Source organism: Phaenicophaeus curvirostris, chromosome 4 (assembly GCF_032191515.1).
Source record: "Phaenicophaeus curvirostris isolate KB17595 chromosome 4, BPBGC_Pcur_1.0, whole genome shotgun sequence".
Classification (NCBI taxonomy): domain Eukaryota; kingdom Metazoa; phylum Chordata; class Aves; order Cuculiformes; family Cuculidae; genus Phaenicophaeus; species Phaenicophaeus curvirostris.
The window spans coordinates 40535713-40552316 of NC_091395.1; the positions used below are offsets into that span (position 1 = coordinate 40535713).

At 36.4% G+C, this 16604-nt stretch overlaps 1 protein-coding gene across 1 annotated transcript in view; it reads left to right on the top strand.

Moving 5' to 3' along the window:
* The window catches only part of PDGFC (platelet derived growth factor C), a 131831-nt gene that overhangs the window by 73561 nt on the left and 41666 nt on the right, over positions 1–16604 (top strand). Inside the window, exon 2 of the mRNA XM_069855854.1 lies at positions 5140–5335. Coding sequence (XP_069711955.1) covers positions 5140–5335 — 196 coding nt within the window. The remainder of the gene's footprint in view (positions 1–5139; positions 5336–16604) is intronic.

The following is a 16604-nucleotide window of genomic DNA, read 5'->3' on the forward strand; positions in this document are numbered from 1 at the left end:
TTTTCCAGCTTTTCCTTTGTACTCGGCAAAAGAGTTAAATATCATTTTGGCTTTTACATTCAGACAATAGCTAAGAAGAGCCTGGAGGCAACTGAACAAGAGACAGAGGACAGAGAGAGAGGTACCCCTGAATGCCTTGAGTTATTACTTTTGAAGTTAACCTTACTGCTTTTTGAAAGTCTGGTGAAAGAGAAAGAAATGGCATGTTATATTACATTTCAAAGAATTTCTTCTACAAAGTCTCAGTTTCTGTACATATGTGGAGTGTTGTAAAAATTAAATGGGAATGTTGTCAGGAAATCCTTTTGATTATTTTAATTAAAAAAACCTGCTTCCCTCTGAAGTTCTGTAGTAATGAACAAATAGTTACTGTTATCTTTTGTTTCCAAATTTTAAAGCAGAGGACTCACACATACTGCAATGTTACTGTATATATGAAAAAACTCTAATATTAATCGGTATATATTTACAGTTGAGACTTCCCTTAGGTTTGAATTTGGCTTTCTTTTTTTAAAAAAAAAAACAAACAAAACCCCCAAAAAAACAGTGATAGCCACACCAGAATTAATGCTGTTTCTGAAGGCCTAAATGCTGGTTTTCATAATTAAGGGCTACTGAATGAAATTAACCAAATAATGTCTTAGCAATGTATGATTAGCAGCACTCTCATCTTGTATTACTGTGAAATTAGTGTAGGTTTATCAAAAAGCTTTAAAAATTAATTTTACCAGTACTACAAAAGTCTTTTAAATTAATCAGTGCCAAGGCTGTTACTCCACCCCATAGTGCTCTTCTCTTCCGCAGCTCCTCATCTGTTTCCTGAACTGTATGAGATTTGTTTGAGTTTTACCCATGATCCTCACTAAAATGTAGTGAATACAATGTACTATGCAAGAGATATTTGTTATAATTAAAAAGTGTCAGTGCTGATCTTTGTGAAATGTGTTGTGCCCATGGGGGAAGAGACCTACTTTGAAGTAGGCAGGAATGAGCTTGTCTAGTTGGTGGGTTTAATTTCAGTCTACAGTGGCATCTGCTGATCTGCTTGGTGATAACCATTTTCATCTGTGTTACCATGTTGGTGGAAGGGTTAGGTACTACCATGCTTTCAGAATGCCTGGAATCTTGTAATTTTCAGGGGCAGACTTTCTACATTGATGGATATATAAATCTGGTGATAGCATCTTTTACCACATCAAAGGCAAGTGTAACGACTCATTCTTCAACTTCAGGCTTTAAGTGTGTGCTGTCCTTTCCTAATAAATGTAACCATGTTGTATACCTGGATCAGCTTAGGGATTTTTTGTACAATCAAAGAATCACAGAATTGTTTAGGTTGGAAAAGACCTTTAAGATCATGGAGTCCAACTGTAGAGTCCATAACACTGCCAAGTCTACCACTAAACCAAGTCCTTAAGTGTCACATTCACAAGTCTTTTAAATACCTCCAGTGATGGTGACTGAACTGCTTCCCTGGGAAGCCTCTTTCAATGCCTGACAACACTTTCAGTGAAGTCATATTTCCTAATATCCAATCTAAACCTCTCTTGGTGTAACTTAGAGCCTTTCCTTTCGTCCTATAACCCACCTCACTATAATCTTCTTTCATTTAGCTGTAGAAAACAATAAGGTCTACCTTCAGCTTCCTTTTCTCCTGACTAAACAAGCCCCAGTTCCCTCAGCCTCTCCTCATAAGACTTGCGCTCCAGACCTTTCCCCAGCTTTGTTGCCCTTCTTTGCACTTACTCCAGCACCTCAATGTCTTCCTTGTAGTGAGGGGCCCAAAACTAAACACAGTATTCAAGATGCGGCCTCACCAGTGCCAAATATAGTGGCATGATCACTTCCCTAGTCCTGCAGTCCACACCGTTTTTTATACCAGCCAGGATGCTGCTGGCCTTCTTGGCCACCTGGGCACACTGCTGGCTCATGTTCATCTGGCAGCCAGCATTCCCAGGCCCTTTTCCAGGGATAGGAAAGGCAGCTTTCCAGTTACTCTTCCTCAAGCCTGTAGCATTGCATGGGCTTGTTGTGGCCCGAGTTCAGGACCTGACAGTCAGCCTTGTTGGACCCTGTGCAGTTGACTTTGTCCAATCTATCCACCCTGTCTAGATGCCTCTGTAACTTTCCTGTCTGATGTGCTCCATTTCCAGCACTTTTTACTGCAGGTGCTCTGAGTTACCCATCTTCTGATGAAGCTTTTTACTGGAGATGCAAATACTTTGTTTTGGTCCTTGCTTGTCCCCACTTCCCTTGCAGGCTATTGTCTCCTGGCTCAGATGCTCCCATGCCTACCTCAGTCCTTGGCTAAGCTGATTTTTCAGGGTTGTTCAGTGTTGTCTGTGCGGTAATAATATTTATTTTGTCTTTCTTTTTTGTGGGGAGGCGGGAAAGAAGGTGATGGTGGGAAGGATGGTTGTTAATAGAAAAGCAGACAGATCACAGCAGCACTTCATATAGCTTTGGAGTTACACATCTGACCGCTGTAAATCTGACTGAACTTATTACTCCCTTTTAAGTGTAACTTGGACTGACTTATCCTGAAATAAAGCCAGGAATTGCAAAGTCATTCCACAAAGAATAGAGACTAATCTCAATTTAGCCACATGCAGACAGCTATGCTCTTCACATAGATTACTCAAAAGAAATTTTCAGATGTATGAACTCAGTAGGAAAATGCTAAATTTTTTGATATAATGGTGCTATTTATGTAGAACACATAACAAGGAACATTGCAGCTTATCTGGAGGCAAATAACAAACTTTCTTCTCCAGTGACAGCAATTAGTTGCCTTTGTAGTCATACAAAATAATTCTCTTGTAAGAGAAGAAATTCCACAGTGTGAGAGCAAATATTTGAAATGGAACAACTGATATGTGTAGAAATTTGATGTGTTCATGGAACACTGTTGTGTGCTAAAGTAAATCGATATTTTTTCCTTTACTAGTGGAGGAGCTGAAGATACTGGAGATGCTGCAACTTCTGTTCACTACATTGCCACATGCCTTTACTTTCCTTTGCCCCTTTTTATTGACTTCTTATTTGATATCTGTGTTGTTTATAGTCCTTACTTACAGTGTTGTGGTTATCACTGTCCTAATGATATGAAAGAAAACACTTCCTTAATGTGTTGTGAAATAAAACATGATTTGCCGTCCTGTATGTGCCTTTAAAGACAGAATGCACCACTCACTGAATATAGTGTCGTCAGACAGCACATTTTGACATGTTTGTCTGAAATGGTGGTCCTTTGCATACTTTGGAAATAACACTCTGGTGTACTAATCTCTGGGAAAGTAATTTTTGTTATTGTTGGCTCCCAAGTTTAGTGTGCAGCTCTCAGCTGACATACTGAACATTACAGAAAAATGCTTGTGACTCAGCTAACAAAAACCCAATGAAGTGTCTAAATCAGGAATCTGCTTTTTGTGCCTTTTTTTGGTGCTTTTTTTCTTCTTTCTGCATGCTGTCCTCTTTTATTTGTACACAAGACAGACAATCTTCTGCAACCATGTGTGGATACTGGCAAGACCACACTTCATCAGTTTTATGTAATCAGCAATTCAACTGAAAAGAATTTACCATTTTCATACCACAACTAGAAGGCAAAAGTCCATCAGACTTTAAATTATACTTAAGTATAGATTAAGTATAGATTAATTCTTTTAAAATAGCAATGTTGTTAGAATGCATAGAATGGACTTCTTTTCTTGCACTACATTAATTTAGATGTCAGCCTTTACATGTAGGTATAATAAGTTACAATTGCAGTGTATGTTTTCATTGTAGACTGAAGAATATGTCTTAGCTTCAAATGAGTGTTCGTAATAATTCTGGCTATAAAACAATCAGAAAAGTAAGATAAAGTATCTAACTGAAACAGGCAATGAAAATGAAATAATATTAGTAAGTCTCCACTACAAAACCTACAACCTTATATTTTACTGAAGTTATTGATAAGTAACTCAGAGAAATGTATATGATTTACTGGCTGAAATGTCAAACCTGACTGTATACAGACTTTTAGAAAAAAACAGAGATGGTACAAGTCATGTGCTACAGTATAAGGAGGGGTTTTCACTTGATGTGCTTATGGAATTATATTTTGTAGTTTAGAGATCTCATCATTGTGTGTCACAATGTTAAAATGTATCCAGATTGTGTCACTGCCTGGGTTTTATTGCAGCTAAATACCCAATATGAGCAGATTCCAGCTGCTGAATGTGATTTCCTGTGAATATTGGACATTTGAGAATGAGGTTTCTTGAGTTATTGTGAAGAGAGTTATTGGGCTCTGAGAGGCATGGCTGCTGCTCACCAAAGGAGTTCTTTCCTTTTGGTAACACCTCACAGTTATGCATTCATAACCTGAAGAGGTATTTTTGGTATATTTGGTGTTACTCTGTGCTTTAATAATCAAGTGTAGCTGGCATATTTCTTTTGAATTCATTTGCTCTTGCATAGTAAAACATTCATTTAATTTTGTATGTGTTTAGTCTAACAGTGCTGTGAATAATTTCAAGGAATGCTCTCAACTGAGGCTTGTCAGTAAATGCCTGATTTCTGGTGCTTGGTGACTTTCCCAAGTTTCCTAAGCATATCCAAGTTTCATTCCTGTAGTGGGATAACTGTTCTGACACAGCCCTCGGAAAGGAAGCAGCCATCAAAACCCTTATCACTGGACTTAATAAATGTAGGATAGTCTCCTTTAACAAGAGGCAGATGTAGATGTAAGCAGACTTCTCCCTGTACCCCCATGTGATCTCTGCAATCTTCAGTAACAAAGAACTGAAACCATCAGCAGACTGCATAATGTAGTCCTTTGGGCTGCTGGGCTTCTGTGAGGAGTTGTCTTCCATTCAGGTGTTTTCAGTTTCATTTCTATTATCTTCACTTGAACTTTTGTTCTGCTTTCTGAACAACAGTTGAGGCTTGAGTTTGAATAACTCCTTGCCAACAAAACAGTACTTATCACTTACATGTTGTTGTTACTATACAGATTTTCCAAACAGAAATTCCTTGAAAGAGGAAGAAAAGTAAACAAAACATAAGTGTCCCTATCTGTGCATACTATACAAACACTTTAGGAAAAGGAGAAGTAACAAGTATTGATGCATCTGTTTTCTCTCTGTACTATAGGTGTGCAGGATCCTCAGCATGAGAAGATAATTACTGTGACTACTAATGGAAGTATTCACAGCCCCAAGTTTCCACACACATACCCACGCAATACTGTACTAGTGTGGAGATTAGTAGCAGTAGAGGAAAATGTATGGATACAGCTTACTTTTGATGAAAGATTTGGGCTTGAGGACCCAGAAGATGACATTTGCAAGTAAGTTACTTTTCTTTAATTCAGAATAATCTGAACATCAATGTGGGAGATGGAACAAGTGTGTTGCTTGAGTTTTGGAAAAATGACATGCATGCCAATATATTTATAAAATGCATCTTGTAAAGTATTAGTTTACGATTTTCTTTGGCAGTACTAGCGAAGGATTTCGTGATTGATAGCTCTGAGGTCCCCTCATTTTCCTTCTGCATTCCATGTCTGGGCTACAGATCCATTATGATACAGAAATGTGAAATCTTTCTCTCAAACAAAAGTTTTGACACCTGGGAAAATATTCTTGACAGAATGTTAGAGGAATTAATGTCTATTTTTCATAGTGAAAATTTGAGTTAGCAAGTTACCTAAAATGGAATTCAGGTCATGACACTAAATATAACTTTCTTATTTATTTAAAAAAAAACCAAAAACAAAAAACAACCAAAAAACCACTCACTGTACAGCACAGTATTTTAATGGCCTTTAATGGTTAAGTTCTCAGTTTTCTATGAAATACAGTGCTTACAGTATCACATTACATGGCATTCCCCAATGGTATTGTTTTTTTACTGACTTCAGTAAGTATTCCGCATGCTCAGTTAGTGTCACAGGTTACTGTAGGACCTGTAGAACCTGTACTTCCTTCCTATGATTTGCAGCTGAAAGCTTCATAGCTTGGGAGAGAAACAACTGTGACATAACAGGCATGAGGATGGATGCAGTTCTGAACCAAGCCATCTGATTGATCATGTTTGGGGTATTTTATGAAGCAGTAGGGGCTTCCTGTCCGTGTGTGAAAGGGGAGAGTTCCTAAACTCTTGTGTCCTGTATCTGTCTACTATCATAGCAACACATCGTAAAAAAAACCCCTATGTGTGAATAGTGGTATGTTGTCTGACCTCTTCTCAGTAAATTGAGTAACAGATAAAATATGTCATTTGAATGGTATATCCTTCTTTGATGTATGCCTGGAGAGGTACTTCACATGAGATTTTTCTTTCAAAATAGTTTTTTGTTTTTCAGTTTGTGATTTTGTTTTTGAGTACCTTGTATACATGTTTGATTTGATTCTTGCTTTCAGTTTATTTAGTTGACTGGTCTTTGGTTTGTTTTATATCTTAAATTAACATTTGATAACAAATTTGAATTTCTCCTCCTTAATTTTGGAGCTGAGGTTCATATCAGATGGACAGATATCTTCCATAATTCTGCAGGTAGTCATTGTCAAGGCCAAGTCAAATATAATTAAAATATTAAGTACTATAAACATATGTTTGCTCAGATGAGTGCACTCCCTTTGCACAATAATTCTTCTCTTTAAATGAAAACTTAGCTTGCTTTTTCTTTTCTTTGCATATGGCAGAGTGAAGTGGCAAGTGAAAGAAAATCCAGGTAGGGTGAGTCATTCGTCCACTTGCAAAGAAAAAAGTAAGATAAGTTAAAATATTTTAATATTATAACTAGAATAATATTTTAATGGGAGTACATTTGTTTTAAGTAAACAATGTTTTGTTTAAATACAAAAGTACTTGTCAAATTAAGAAACAGTAAAAGGTAATACATAGTCATCACTTGGTCATAATCTTATCATGCTCATATTTGTGCAGGGATACCAGGGAGTTGTATGAATGCAATTCCTGATATGTGCATTTTGAGGATATATTAGGCTTTTTGGGTTGGAAGATATGACACTCTGAAGAAGAGAGTTAAATTATCACATTTAACAAAAAGAAAAAACATAGCTAGGATTCCTGTGTAATTTAAATTCAGTAACAAGCTCAGTAAAGCAAGAGAAAGTTTACATTGTCTGAAGTGAAGGGAATATAAATAACTGACAAGCTGAGGAAATAACTAAAACATAGGGAGTTTAACTACGTAAAACAATCTACACGGGTCATGTTAATCACTGGCTATCAGAGTAATATCTCCTTGTAAGTAACTAAGTTATTATCTCTTATAGCTTCTAATAAAATCATTTAAACTTTTTTTCCATTACCTTCTGTAGAAAAGCTGAGTTTTTATTGGCTCCATCCCATGCTATTTATTACTCCACTGTGCTTCTGCCATCTTGAAACAAGCAAATTGGTATTGTTGCTATAGAGAACTTGGTGGTTTCATAGAATCATAGAATGGTTTGGGTTGGAAGGGAACTTAGAGGTCATCTAGTTCCAATCCCCCTGCCATGGGCAGGGACAACTTCCACTAGATCAATTTGCTCAAAGTCTCATCCAACCATGTCTTGGACACTTCTAGGGCTGGGGGCGTCCACGACTTGTCTGGGCAACATGTTCCTGTGCTTCACTACCCTCACAGGAAAAAAAATTCTTCCTAATATCTTATCTAAACCTCCCCTCTTTCAGCCTAAAACCATTATCCTTTGTTCTGTCACTGCACTCCCTGACAAAGAGCCCCTCCCCATTGCTTTTACTTGCAGTTCAATTTACAGTATTTACTAAGGTAAAGCATTTACATTACAGCAAATTCTATGTTTATGACCAGCCATCCTGACCAAGCCTCACCTGGAACAGCATTAACATGTACAGTCTTAATTGTTGTGGTAATTCTCACCAGTCTTAAGCATGACTGTTGTCTTCTGTATGTTTTGTAAAGAGTTTACATTATAAGGAGTTTAGAAAAAACTTCTAATATTTTGTCTCCAGGTGATTTTTGTCCTGATGTGATGTACACACTGTTTACAGTCGTGATGTACTTGAAATTTCTGCGGTTCATCTCTGCATTGCTTAAAATACAGCTAATAATTTTTTTTAACAGTAGTTCTTCTTCATCAGCACTGCATCCTTTCTATGGTCACAACGAAAAGAATCCCATTGTGTTCTTTCCAAAGTGAACACAAAATCCAGATCATGTGGAAACAAAATCCATGCATGTATCTCAGAAGTAATTTAGGTTATGTGGTGGATAATATGGATGTATAATTCTCTGCTGTAATGGAGAAATTTCAGCCTAGTACATTTTGTTCAGTTTCAGTTGTGACTTGCAAAAGCAAAAAGTTGTGAACAAAAAAATCCCCCAGCAGACCAAACAAACAAAAGACAAGGATGCAAACTCCTGGCTGTTTTGTGCAGTACTGTTCAGATGACAGAACTGGCAGTGAATTTTCCTTACATCAGCGCATTTCTACCTATCAGAGGCATAGTGGATTTACATTATGTATGTCCATCCTTTCTGATGAAGAAAAGGAGCTTTTCTTCTGCTGATACGATAGTTGATATGGCAAGTCATTATTTTCTTGATGCTAGCCCCTCAATGCTGTTTCAATCATAGAGCCATTAGATTTCTTTGCCTGACGGCTCCTATCAACAGGGAGATGCTATAACTCTCTTTAACCAGGAGGGACTGATTTTTGCTCAGTTATTACTTGTTGTCCAGAACTGTTGCTTTCTGTCTCTGAGAATGTCCAGTGATACGACAGATTCCTCTGTGACAGGAAGACACAGATTTAGCTTTCTTCTAAGAAGAACATGGATGCTATAGTTGCCTGTAACAGGGAGTTCGATTATGTTAGGAATGTGTGCTAAACTCTCTTCCTGTGCACAGAACGGCTCTAGTTGTTCACTTTGGTGGTAGCTGCAGCTGTTCTTTCTAATCATTAGATGATTACAGTCTGTTTGACTTTTATTATATATAATAAAACACAGATATGTGTAACAAATCCAGAGTGCAATTATTGTAGATAAGATTGTAAGGATAAAATACATGAGTAAAAGAATATGGAACCAACTGGTAGTTGAATACTAGATATCATTATCTTAATTTTAGTATAGTTGTACTAATTTTTTACTCTCTTCAGCTCTCTAATAATTTAAATTAAGAACTATAATCTGTTTCGCATGGGGTTTGGTTTGTTTTGCTTGGGGGACAAGTGGACTTTTGGCTGCTGTATATTTGAATCTGTTCATATAGTCATATAAGTGAAGCATTTACCTATGTTTTGTTCTTGCCTAGTTAAAAAAGCTTGCCCAGTTAATATGTGCAATATGTAGAACTTTTGCCTGAAGAAAATATGTTAAGCTGAAGGCAGCTCTTAGTGCTAACATAGGGTAAAACATGTGAGCGGTACTGTGACTTCACATCAAATTAAATACTTAGCTCTTAATACCATGAATGTACTTCCTCTGAGGGTTCTTAAGATGATGCTTTAAAATACAGAGCCACATGCTTTAAATTACCTACCTTGCTTTTCCCTACTGCTTCTCTAAGCTACTTGCCTTTGCTTCAGATCTATTGTGACTGAACTGTGCCTACGCTATTCCCCTCCATTAAGGGAACATCAAGTTTCTGTGATAGAAACTGTAATGTAACAGGTGTCAAGTCATACGTAATCCTAATGAATGTATTGTTAGGAATTGTTGACAAGGGTTAAAGGCTTAGAAGATTTAACTCGGTCTGACAAAACTGAAACAAGTGTATTAAGAAGAAACATATAGACACTGTCTTTAATAGGAAGGAAAATATTTGCCTAACTTTTTTTGACGTAAAATGTGTGAAATGTATACTATGTAGTAATAAGTAAACACAATAAAAAGGTGAAACATTTTGTTATGCAATTTTCTTTTCTTATATTTAATACAAATCTAGCATGTGGAGTAAGGTAGAAATGAATAAATGCAGCTCCTAAGTGCTTCAGTAAAAAAGAGAACGTGTATTTTGCTTTTGTTTGGCCCCTTGTCATGGGAGCACCTTACAGCATCAATAGAGTGTGTGCATGAAAATTTCACCACTGTGTTCTTGTAAAATGATCAAATTCTACCTCCCTACTCCCTCTTTCTCCTCAGGGAAAAAAAAAATTTTTTTGTTTTGCCTTGAGAGTACTGTAGAGGGAACATTGATGTATGTGCAAAAAAGATACAAGTATCAAGCATAGATTCAGAAAAAATATAACTCAGCTTAAAATAAGTATTAATTCTGGGGCTTTTGAGAGCAGTGAGTTTCTTAGCAAGGTCTAGTTCCCAAGAAGATTGTTTTCTGGACAACTGATGGGCTTTCCTTGCTGTCAGACAGTCTTAAATGCTTCTGGTAGACTGTGATTACAGAGGGTGAAGTTATCTCTCCGCTAAGTAAGAAGTTCAAGTCAGCTTTGAATAACTGGACAAAGACCTTTAAATGAACTCTCTATTTAAGACAAACTGGTGCATACAATGTTCGTGGCAACTCCTGTCACTAAGCAGCTGGGCTGCTGGGATTTGTGCTGCCTTTTTTTTTTCTTCTTTTTATTTTCCCTTCCCCTCTATTCTGAAGATGCAATTTCCTACTGACAGCTCCATTTGAAGATTTAGAAAACAGTGAGGACAGACTTAACATTTCTAAGGCTTCAAGTTGGAGAAAAAAAAATCCAGTCAGCACAGAAAACCATAGACTCTGATTTGAGAGATGAATGTTACAGTGAAGGCCAGCCCTCAAAGCTCTTTTGTTACAGCTGTTGCCTCAGAATTTCAGTGTGTTTAATTTTAGCTACCTGTTTTTTATAACATACTGTGCATATGGTCTGGGCTCAGTTTAGGTGACTCTACATATCAGTGATACTTAAAGGCTCTTTCATTGTTGGATATAACTTCTTCGCCAAAAGTGAAGTCATACTAAAGTTACAGTTTATTGTAGCTCTGTTCTGTAAGTCAGATCCATTTGGATAGGATTGATTCCATTAATATATGGAGTAATAAAAATCATTTGAACTCTCTTTCCTCAAACACAATTTCATTTTTCCTTTTTTTTTTCCCAATACATCATTTTTATTCAAAGTCTGAAATGTAGGTATATAATTTAAATAGCTGGATAAGTTGTAGCATTCAAGTGCCTTAGATGAATCGAGATACTGATAGGAAAGGGTTATTATGAAATAGCTAATTTAAGCTGAAGTCCTTGGTAGCAATATCAATGTTTTACTGGTGTCAGGAAGGTGGAGCAGTGTGTAGAATACACCATAAAACTAATGTTAAAGCAGCTGATGGAGTAATTTCTTCTGGTGTTTTGGGGGCTGTGTTTTTTGATTTTGATTTTTTTGTTGCTTAATCCATTTGCAAGGAAGCTGAATAGTGGTACCATTTCAAGAGAGGTTTAGTGAATTCAAGTGGAGGATGAGATTTGGGAGTGAGGATCAAAGTTTTTAAGAAAGGTTAGACTAGTTTAGGACCAGAGTCCTTTGCTTATCTAAAAATTGGGGGGGTTACGTATAAAGAAAAAGATTAATACTTAATAAAAAGGTTATTTCTTTCTTATGGGTTCAACTGCAACAATGTTATTTCAGTATAATGAATGCAGAAGAGTCCAATACCTTCATATATCCTGCTTTCCTATGTTTTGAAGAAAAAAATGAGTGGTTTTTACATCTAAAGAAGTAACTGGAGATGTTTCTTTCTATTCTTATTCTATTGAACAAAAGTGTGGTTGCTTGTTTTGTAGAGGTGAGTATTTTTAATTTTTTAAAGAAAACTGCCTCTTTTGAATTTTCTGTGATTCCAGAAAAAAATTACTGGAATGATTCAAATACTAACTCATCTTTCTGCTGGTCTTATTCTGCTGGCTTAGCTACTGTCCATAGCTCACTCTGTGGCAGAGGTGTGACCAGTATCCAGAACTATACACATTCTTTTGCGTTCTGTACTGTTTATTAGAAATTGCTTAATACCATTTGCATGATAAGTTTTGTAAAATTGACAAAGCAGATATTGCTGGCAGTAAAAGAAGATAAAACAATTAGAAAACCAAACTGCAGTACAGTTATAACTGAGAATACTTGGTAACACATTTCTTAAGCTTCAAAAGGAGTAAACTCAGTTATGCAGAAGGGATTTATAGCTGCAAAATTTTACTTTCTAAGCAAACTGGAATGCCACATGAGAAAAGGAAGGAGCAGGAGATTCTTCTCCGAGTAGAATGGGAGAACAGCATAGCCTGCATGAAGTGATCAGAAGGACATGGTGCACGCACTTTAGGGCTGTCACTGCATTCTTGCCTACACGCCTTTCTTTCCTTCTCAGTAAATCCAGCATTCATTTTTAGTATCCAGTGTTGCTAGAGGACACTATAATGGATATTATTTTGCAAGTAATTTTAAATCTATTTTCACAGCCCATATGAGTGTTAGGAGAGTGATTGCTGATGAGTGGGCAGCTGACATAATCTTTTACTCCTTTTTCAAACCAGGGGCTATGTTCACTGACTTAAAAAACATTTTCAGCTCCTAAAAATTCCTTCCTGGTCCTCTCGGTCTCAAGCAAGCTGTTTGAATAAAGTAAACTACGTCCACAGTATCAAAATATTTTTGTAAACTGTCCTAATCCTAATTTATTGCTTCTAATATTTTTTCATGTTACTGCAGTAGACTGAAGTTATTATCTTTGAAAATGGGTGTGGCACTGCTGAAGCTTGCTTCTGTCTAGTGTACTTCTGGGAACATTTGTTATTGATGGAGTTCCTCTACTCCTACTCCACCACTTATTAAAAGATACAAGTAAATGTATTTTATAAGTGGACACAAAACCACACTGTGAGCCATTACCACCTGACCTCAGGGGTGTAGACAGACTCTGTAGCCACCTGCAGTTTCTGATGTGGGTCTCTTAAGTTCTGATGTCAAGAGAAATGCAAGCTGCAAAGGCTGCAAAGACAGGCCCAGCAGCATAATCTAAAGTTACCTTGTGTGCTGTCTAAATATTCCAGTTTATACTTAGCATGCTCTCCCTTTCTGTGTTTTCTGGTTACTGAAAGTCTAAATACAGTTAAGACCGTAGGCTCACAGTCAGGCTTATAACCAGCTTTCTCCTGTTTAATCTGCAGAAATAGTAGACATACCAACTGTCCTATTCCTAGAAGGACAGTCTTGTTTCTTCACCTGTTACACAACTTTTCTTTTTTTCTCTTCCTTCTCTTGTCCTCTTCCTTTCCCTTTTCTCTCTCACTAGATGCCGTGTGTATCATCAACGTTTCAACAAAGTATGTTGCTCACATGAATTTGTATTTAGATAGTACTACAAGCAAATATTGTAAGTCAGGAAAATCACTAACAGTCCTGTCTTGCACTTGATGCTGTTCTTGTAGGATAAAGTAGAAGTGACATTTAATGCAATTTACATTTATCTGTTCTTACCTGATCAACAGGATATTTGGGAAGACGCACGTGCATGAGAAATTGTAAAAGGGAAGATTATTTATATTACAAAAAGGTTGAATAGTGATGTGGGAGCTTCCTAGAGATTTTCATGAAGTAAAATAAATTGATGTTTTCCTTTTCTGACAGTAACATGAGAACAGGGAAACTGATAAACTTGCACCAATAATTAAGAAGTACTGTTTCAGGCTAGCATTTGGTTCATGTGTGCTGGCTGAATTACAAATAGGTTTGTATGATTTTATGATCATTAACTTACAAGTAGGTAAACTAAAGTGAGAGGAAACTTGTTATGCTCTGTAGATGAAGACTGATCTGATAGGGTTGAGAACACATATTTTTATGCCTTTTGCAGCGTGTTGTGTCGGATCAGTTACATTGTAGGGTTTTTTAACTTTCTGTTCAAGTAGCTATTACTAGCCTGTCCTGAAGAAGGACATTGGATTTTGTGTGGCAAATAATGTGTTCTCGACTGGTAAATCCTGTGTGCTAGTATAGTAGCCAAGAGACCATGTTATCATATCACTGAATTAAATACAGACACAAAAGTGATTTAATTTAAAGAAACATTAATAGAGCCCCAGTCTCCATTGAGGTAGGCAGGAAGGCAGAAAAAGGAAGAGGGGAAACCTGGCCAGGTATATAATTCTGCTGTATCATCAGAGGGTGCTTAAAGGGACGAGGTCCTGCCTGCACTGTCTTGGATGAATCCTTACATGCTAAAAATGCCCTTTAGGATTTATTTTGCTGATCTTTTCTAACATATGCTTTTGAATATTTTTAGTAAATTGCTTACTCAGTAGTTTTCACATTGTTGACTGAAGCCATAGCTACATTCCAGGATATGAGAGTTATGCACAAAGAAAAAATTGCCATTTAGAAGACTAGAAAAAAGTATTTTAAAAGTTACTTGAAAAGCAATGTTAAAAATTATTATGGATTTGCAGAATTACAGTGTGAATAGAAGTAGAAATTTTATAGTAGATTAGAAAAAATGTTTTATTGCTTTTGCTGTTGATGTGAATACTGAGCTTCCTTAATGTTTTTGGTTTTGTACAAAATATTGATCTGTATGGTATGAATACACGATTTATTATGATCCCTGTAATTTACAAGATAAAATATACCAGAGTTTACAGAGAAGTACTGGGAAAATGTCCATTCTTGACAATTTGGATAGTGTAGTACTGGATGGTGTAGGATACATACTGCACTTGTACACTCTCTGAGGACAAAAAGGAAAGGATGTACTGGATGCTATACTCTCCATAGCACGCCCTTTCTTTAGGAAAGGGCGTGCTATGGAGAGTATAACATCCAGTACAGTAGGACCCACAATTCCAATGACTGTTTTTGTGTGGCGTAGTACCAAAATAACAAAATATATGGATATTCCTTTGGGAGGAGGTGAAGAATAAGAGTACTGGTGTGCAGCGTAATAAGAATATTCTGTCTTATTACATTTTTTGTTGCACACATTATTATTTCCATTCATAACTTATGCAATACACTAAAGAAGTCTGTGGTCCACACAGACTTTCAGCAGCAGAAGCAATATAGGTTGGAGGTGAAACAAGAAAACATTTCATTGTAGATGTTATCTGTTTTCTAGTCCTTGAAAAATAACCTTTCCAAATGTAGTCTTAGTTTTGTGGAAAATCTTTTTTTGCTCACTGTATTTTATATAACTAGAGGAGAATCTATAGTCAAATAGAAAAAACGTAGATGTATTATAGTAACCTTGAGTGTTGGAAAGTCATGGAGTCTTACACCCCATGGAACTTTGTCCTTTGGATTTTAAGATGGAGACCGAAGTAAGTAAATGGATTACATATTTTTCAAGTTGATTCACGTGTTATTATGGTTTTTTCTAAGCTCTTCATTTTTCCTAAAGTCATCTTTCTCTTTGATATATAGTAGTACTGTTTATATAAAATTTCGTGTACTATTTTGTTTTCTTTTCTACTCACAATGTGGCAGTTCTAGACAACACTTAATCCTTAACTGAAGAGACAAAAACCAAATCTTGTCCTTACTGGCACTGGAAATACCTGCCATTCTTTGATACAAAGAAGATAAATATAGGTAACATCCAAGACATTTGTCAATTAGTCTTTTAAAAGGAAGTGTTTCGGAAAACATCTTGTTTCCTTCTTACCTCCACTTTTGATCTGCAGGATTATAGTGTTTCTTTCTATAAGATTCTTATCTGGGTACTTGAAAAAAATCTATCAATAGAATTTATAGTGGTATAATATATATAAACAAGTTCACAGCACAGGCTATCTAGGACTGAATTCTGTGGTTGCTCTGTTCACAAAAATACTTATATATACTTAATCCATATCAAGAGTTTAATATACGCTTAAATAATTACAGTGTTGCTGTCTTAATATAAAGTTGTTTTGGTTTAGAGCCTGAGATACATTTACCAATATATCTAGTTTACCATTTCTTGTGATTGTGGAAAAGTTAATGCCCCTGCCTCCTCACGGAATGTTCATGTGTTTAAGGTGGAGATTCTTAAGTACTTACCAGTGTACCGAGGTACCAGTGATGATCATTTATTTGCTAGAAGTTTTCTTGTGCCAGTTTACTAGTCATCAGGGTAAAGACAAGTTTTCAGCAATACTCAGTTTATCAATTGATGCTGAAATTAGATTTTGGTATAAAGGAAGGCTTTGAGGAGGAAAGGCAAGAGATACAGTTGTTTTTGCATTAAGGGCTTTGACTCTAGTTCACCTGGTGACAAAAGCTACAATACAAAATGTACAGGTCTCACTTTCACAGGATGCCTCAAATTTTCATCAGATCTGCTGAAAACAGAAGTGTTTTCTGTTAGATTGGACAGTGGTAATGCAACAATTAAGGTTACCCTGGCTGTCTGATTTGGAGAAATTTCCTTTTCATGAAAAGTGCTGAAATGTTTGAAGAGCAGAATTCGGGGATCAGAACTCTACCTTCTTTTACAGTTTCAATTGCAGTGTTTTAAATGTCTATTTATGATCAAAGTGCATGACAGTGAATGAAGAGGAATAAAATTTAAATCTAAGGATTAAAGTTGCTTGGGTGGATTTTTTCTTAATTTATGCTAAATAACAAGGTAGAAATACAGAGAGCCTGTGGTTATGTTAGTAGCCTCAGGCT